At 44.6% G+C, this 6,913-nt stretch overlaps 1 protein-coding gene across 1 annotated transcript in view; it reads left to right on the top strand.

Annotated features, from left to right (window-relative positions):
• The window catches only part of sirt6 (sirtuin 6), a 45,996-nt gene extending 39,723 nt beyond the window's left edge, over positions 1–6,273 (top strand). The window contains exons 7-8 of the mRNA XM_063032265.1: positions 64–187; positions 5,230–6,273. Coding sequence (XP_062888335.1) covers positions 64–187; positions 5,230–5,583 — 478 coding nt within the window. The 3' untranslated portion in view covers positions 5,584–6,273. The remainder of the gene's footprint in view (positions 1–63; positions 188–5,229) is intronic.
• The last annotated feature ends 640 nt before the right edge of the window (positions 6,274–6,913 follow it).

Consider the following 6,913-nt stretch of genomic DNA (forward strand, 5'->3'; position numbering starts at 1 on the left):
ATGTGCTGGTTGTGAGGAATTGCCTGGAAGAGCAAATTTACTGAGCTTTCTCCATCCCCACAGGAAGTCTGATGTGGCCATTACGTTGGGGAGCTCCCTTCAAATCAAACCGAGCGGCAATCTGCCCTTTAATACAAAAAAGAAAGGCGGAAAGCTGGTTATTGTTAATCTGCAAGCCACCAAGCTAGTAAGTATGACTAAAGTTTGAGCTTTGATTCAGTTGCAGGGTTCATTGTTCATCAGTGCTTGGATTTCTCTAATTGGATTCCATGCACTGTGTAGATCTTTTGAGTTTCAACAGATAGCCTTGTTGGATCACTGTAATAACTATGGTATTTCTTTTCATTATTTCTTCAGAAAAATCTTTATCCTTTCATGTAGATGCATGCACTTACACTTGTGGCTCTTTTCATATCAATGAGGCACTAATGAGCCCATCCAGCAAATAACAGGGATCAGTCAGTACTCTGCAAACTTGTTTTAAAAGTTGTATGCAAATTAATGAAAGCAAAATATAAATTCTTTGTACTTGACATTAATTATTAAGAAAATAATTCCAAATTGGTATTTTTAAATAGTTAAAATTTAAAAATTCAAGCCCTGGGACAAATAAAGTGAAAAATTTAAGTTCTTTTTGAACTTGAACTTCTTTTATTAGTCTAGTTTTTGTTCACCTATAGGTTGTAGAGGAAACCCCAAGTCCTTACCCAAATCAGCATGGCTAATCCCAACAGCCTCCCTTAAATGTTCAAGTTCAAAAGTTCAAAGTAAATTTATTATCAGAGCATAAATATGTCACCATATACAACCCTGAGATTCATGTTCTTTCAGGCATATTCAATAAATCCAATAACCATAATAGAATCAATGAGAGACCACCAAGACAGGCAACCAGTGTGGAAAAAAATAACAGACTGTAAATAAAAACGAAAAAAAGAGGAATTATAATTAATAAATGAAAAAGCAATAAATACTGAGAACACAAGGTGAAGAGTCCTTGAAAGTGAGTCCATAGGTTATGGGAGCAGTTCAGTGTTGGGGTGAGTGAAGTTATCCCCTCTGGTTCAAGAGTTTGATGGCTGAGAGTTAATAACTGTTCCTGAACCAGGTGATGTGACTCCTGAGGTTCCTGGTGTAATGGTGCAAAGAGAGCATCATTGGGCGGTGGGTGTCCCTAATGATGGATGTTGCTTTCCTGTGACAACACGCCCTGTAGATGTGCTCAGTGGTGGGAGGGTTTTTACCCATGATATACTGGGCTGTGTCCACTATGTTTTGTAGGATTTTCCATCAAGGGCATTGGTGTTACCAATCCAGGCTGTGATGCAGTCAGTATATATACTCTCCACCACATACCTTTAGAAGTTTGTCAAAGTTTTAGATGTTATGCCAAATCTTTGCAAACTCCTAGGGAAGTAGAGGCACTGCCGAGCTTTCTTCGTAATTGCACTTGGGTGCTGGGACAAGACACATCCTCTGAAATCATAACACCGAGGAATTTAAAATTGCTGACCATCTCCACATTTGATCCCACGATGGGGATTGGCTCATGAACCTCAGGCTTCCTCCTCCTGAAGTCAAAAATTAGCTCCTTGGTCTTGCTGACATTGAGTAAGAGGAGTTTGTTGTGGCACCACTTGGCCAGATTTTCAGTCTCCCTCCCATGTGCTGATTTGGCCAATGACAGTAGTGTCGTCAGCAAGCTTAAATAAGGCTTTGGAGCTGTGCTTAGCCACACAATCATAAGTGTGTAGAGTAGTCTTGTGCACCTGTGCTGAAGGAGATTATGGAAGAGGTGCTGCCAGTCCAAACTGATTGGGATCTGCAAGTAAGGAAATGGAGAATTCAATTGCATAAGGAGCTATTGAGATCAAGGTCTTGAAGCTTATTGATTAGTTTAGAGGGGATGATAGTATTGGATGCCAAGCTATAGTTAATAAAGAGCATATTGATGTATGCACCTATACAGTAGCTTGAAATATTTTAAGTGAGTCTCAAAAACAGCAATGAGATTTTGACGGGATTTTATATTCTGATGGTTAGGTGTTGATAAGGATCCACAATGCCACCAGTGCTGGACATCACACCATATTTCCTCTGCACATCTAAAGGTCCTGCTATTCATTGTGATTATTTAACCTTATTGGTCCTGCAAAAATCCAACTCCCCACAATTGTAGCACTAAATTCCATTGTTACTTGTCTGTCTGATTATCTGTAGCCAAAGACTACCCTTGCTATCAATAACACTCCCAGTGTTTCTGTCCAGGAGGTGTGTTGTGTAGATTCACAGATGTCAAGAAAATTGATGATCTAGTAATTATTTATATACCTAAAGAAGAGTGGAGTTCCTCTTAAATTAGCTCCTGCCTTAGCCCTTTTTTTTAATAACCTCTTTTCTTTCTATACAGCACATACTATTAATCTGACATCTTGTCATAATTTCCTTCTTTGCTTCATCTTACTCTTAACCAAATACATTATCAACCCACTGCAGTTAGTACTCGTTAGCTATTCTAACTCTTCCATGTTTGAATTAAAACATAATAATATGACCACTGCTCCTTAAGTGTAAACCCCCGCTCCCCCACCCCTGTAAACAGTAAGCTGATAGTTATAACCCCCCCGCTCCCCCACCCCTGTAAACAGTAAGCTGATAGTTATAACCCCCCTGCTCCCCCACCCCTGTAAACAGTAAGCTGATAGTTATAACCCCCCCGCTCCCCCACCCCTGTAAACAGTAAGCTGATAGTTATAACCCCCCCGCTCCCCCCACCCCTGTAAACAGTAAGGTGATAGTTGTAAACCCCCCCCCGCTCCCCTACCCCTGTAAACAGTAAGGTGATAGTTATAACCCCCCGCTCCCCCCACCCCTGTAAACAGTAAGCTGATAGTTGTAACCCCCCCGCTCCCCCAACCCTGTAAACAGTAAGGTGATAGTTATAACCCCCCCACTCCCCCACCCCTGTAAACAGTAAGGTGATAGTTATAAACCCCCCCGCTCCCCCACCCCTGTAAACAGTAAGGTGATAGTTATAACCCCCCCTCTCCCCCACCCCTGTAAACAGTAAGGTGATAGTTGTAACCCCCCCGCTCCCCCACCCCTGTAAACAGTAAGCTGATAGTTGTAACCCCCCCGCTCCCCCACCCCTGTAAACAGTAAGGTGATAGTTATAACCCCCACCCGCTCCCCCACCCCTGTAAACAGTAAGGTGATAGTTATAACCCCCCCCGCTCCCCCACCCCTGTAAACAGTAAGGTGATAGTTGTAACCCCCCCTGCTCCCCCACCCCTGTAAACAGTAAGCTGATAGTTATAACCCCCCGCTCCCCCACCCCTGTAAACAGTAAGGTGATAGTTGTAAACCCCCCCGCTCCCCCACCCCTGTAAACAGTAAGGTGAGAGTTGTAACCCCCGCTGCCCCCACCCCTGGAAACAGGAAGGTGATAGTTGTAACCCCCCCTGCTCCCCCCACCCCTGTAAACAGTAAGGTGATAGTTGTAACCCCCCCCGCTCCCCCCACCCCTGTAAACAGAAAGGTGATAGTTGTAAACCCCCCCGCTCCCCCACCCCTGTAAACAGTAAGGTGATAGTTATAAACCCCCCGGCTCCCCCACCCCTGTAAACAGTAAGGTGATAGTTATAACCCCCCCGCTCCCCCACCCCTGTAAACAGTAAGGTGATAGTTATAACCCCCCCGCTCCCCCCACCCCTGTAAACAGTTTGGTGATAGTTATAACCCCCCCGCTCCCCCACCCCTGTAAACAGTATGCTGATAGTTATAACCCCCCCGCTCCCCCACCCCTGTAAACAGTAAGGTGATAGTTGTAACACCCCCCGCTCCCCCACCCCTGTAAACAGTAAAGTGATAGTTATAACCCCCCCCGCTCCCCCACCCCTGTAAACAGTAAGGTGATAGTTATAACTCCCCCGCTCCCCCACCCCTGTAAACAGTAAGCTGATAGTTATAACCCCCCCGCTCCCCCCACCCCTGTAAACAGTAAGGTGATAGTTGTAACCCCCCCGCTCCCCCACCCTGTAAACAGTAAGCTGATAGTTGTAACCCCCCCGCTCGCCCACCCCTGTAAACAGTAAGGTGACAGTTGTAACCCCTCCCGCTCCCCCCACCCCTGTAAACAGTAAGGTGATAGTAATAACCCCCCCGCTCCCCCACCCCTGCAAACAGTAAGGTGATAGTTATAACCCCCCCGCTCCCCCACCCCTGTAAACAGTAAGGTGATAGTTGTAACCCCTCCTGCTCCACCCACCCCTGTAAACAGTAAGGTGATAGTTATAACCCCCCCCGCTCCCCCACCCCTGTAAACAGTAAGGTGATAGTTATGACCCCCCCTGCTCCCCCACCCCGTAAACAGTAAAGTGATAGTTATAACCCCCCCCGCTGCCCCACCCCTGTAAACAGTAAGGTGATAGTTATAACTCCCCCGCTCCCCACCCCTGTAAACAGTAAGCTGATAGTTATAACCCCCCCGCTGCCCCACCCCTGTAAACAGTAAGGTGATAGTTGTAACCCCCCCCGCTCCCCCACCCCTGTAAACAGTAAGGTGATAGTTATAACCCCCCCCGCTCCCCCACCCCTGTAAACAGTAAGCTGATAGTTGTAACCCCCCCGCTCGCCCACCCCTGTAAACAGTAAGGTGACAGTTGTAACCCCTCCCGCTCCCCCCACCCCTGTAAACAGTAAGGTGATAGTAATAACCCCCCCGCTCCCCCACCCCTGCAAACAGTAAGGTGATAGTTATAACCCCCCCGCTCCCCCACCCCTGTAAACAGTAAGGTGATAGTTGTAACCCCTCCCGCTCCACCCACCCCTGTAAACAGTAAGGTGATAGTTATAACCCCCCCCCGCTCCCCCACCCCTGTAAACAGTAAGGTGATAGTTATGACCCCCCCTGCTCCCCCACCCCTGTAAACAGTAAAGTGATAGTTATAACCCCCCCCGCTGCCCCACCCCTGTAAACAGTAAGGTGATAGTTATAACTCCCCCGCTCCCCACCCCTGTAAACAGTAAGCTGATAGTTATAACCCCCCCGCTGCCCCACCCCTGTAAACAGTAAGGTGATAGTTGTAACCCCCCCCACTCCCCCACCCCTGTAAACAGTAAGGTGATAGTTATAACTCCTGTGCTTATGAAACCACATTGGATATTCCACTACACCAATCCATGCTCCATAACTGTGTTATTTTAATATATTCCTCCATGTGTCCCCAGGATAGATATTCAGACCTCCGGATATTTGGTTATGTTGATGAGGTTATCAGCAAATTAATGAAACACCTTGGTATTGAAATCCCTGAATGGGATGGACCCCAAGTGGTGGAGACAGCAAATTCAATCAAACAGGAAATGGGAAACCACCTTCCAGTGAAAGAAGATCTGGACAGTAAACCCAAAGTTGAGGTCAAACAGCAAAATAGAGACACTGAAGAAGAGGGGACAAGTGGCCTGGATCCTCTGGCATCAATCTCCCCAAAGTCCAATGGCTGCTTCAAACAAGATTGCCAAGATGTGGATTCCAATAATTTTGAGACTAAGCGCATCAAGCTTGAGCCGGTCATGGTGTGAAGTCTCCTTATCTGCAATAGTTTGGGACAACTTACTTCTGGGAAACATTGTCACTCAATTGTGACTATATATTTAAGTATTTTACTTTCTTTATAAACTGGATCCTCAACCCAGCCTGCAATAACTGTCTGTCTTTGTGTAAATGTATTTACACTACGACGCAGTTTTTCTTTACAAAGGTCCTGTAAAGATTCTTTTTAATAGTAACTTTGAAGAAAGCCACATTTTAGAGACATCTACCTATCCAGTATATGTAAACTGAAAGCAACAGGAACAAGTCTTTCTCCCTTTATGTTTTACTGTACAGAGGATGAGTTTGCCAAAGGGCCTTGCCTGTGCTATAGCGCTCAAATGATTCTATGTAACAGGTGGATTTAGAATTTTTCATGTACATGTTTAATACCTTTCTAAGTAAAATTCTTGCTTTACTCTGTCTCAAGCAATGCATCTCATAAATTTATAATGTATTGATAATTGGAGGAGTTTTGTGATTCTGTAACACATTTTTTTCTTCATTCACAGAATACTGGCAAGGCTAGTTTCTAACAGTTGTCGGTTTTGTTTAGTTAGGTTAACATTGCTGGAAATAAAGATCCCAAAGGGTATTGGTGTCCTTTTTAATTTCCAGTGCCTCAGGTATTCAAGCAGTTGCCTGTAAATCAATGAAGTCCACTGAGGTCTTACAGATGTAATTTCCCCCCCCCCGCCCCCCATCGAGTGTAATTTGAGGATGATGTTGTCCTGCACAGTACAGCTGGAACTTGAATTGGTAATTATATGTTTCAGCAGTTAATCCATGATAATTGATTAACAATAATGCTGTGTTTGCATTTACGTAGCAGCTAATAATGTCAAAATGTCGCAGGGTTTCTCACATTGAATTACAATGATAATTGTGCATGCAAAGTTTAACAAACACTGATTGCTTAGTCAAAAAACTATTGCAATGCTAACGCATTGAATTGTAAGTAAACTTTAATGTTTGCAACTTAAATGACCAAACCAACCTAATGAAGCTTATTAGTTTGCATTATGGTTTAATTATTTGTAATCACTGTTTTTAAGTTGCGATAAGGATATGTTAACCAACACCTATGGAATCTTTGCAACATACATCAAAGTTGCTGGTGAACGCAGCAGGCCAGGCAGCATCTCTAGGAAGAGGTACAGTCGACGTTTCGGACCGAGACCCTTCGTCAAGACGAACTGAAAGAAGAGCTAGTGATTTTGTTCCAATCACAGCATTATTACCTCTGAATTAGATACCATTTGTTTCAAGGTCCATGCCATCAACATGGAAAATGTGGTAGCAATGTGAAAAGTGAATGCA

This window comes from Mobula hypostoma, chromosome 24 (assembly GCF_963921235.1).
Source record: "Mobula hypostoma chromosome 24, sMobHyp1.1, whole genome shotgun sequence".
NCBI classification, from domain to species: domain Eukaryota; kingdom Metazoa; phylum Chordata; class Chondrichthyes; order Myliobatiformes; family Myliobatidae; genus Mobula; species Mobula hypostoma.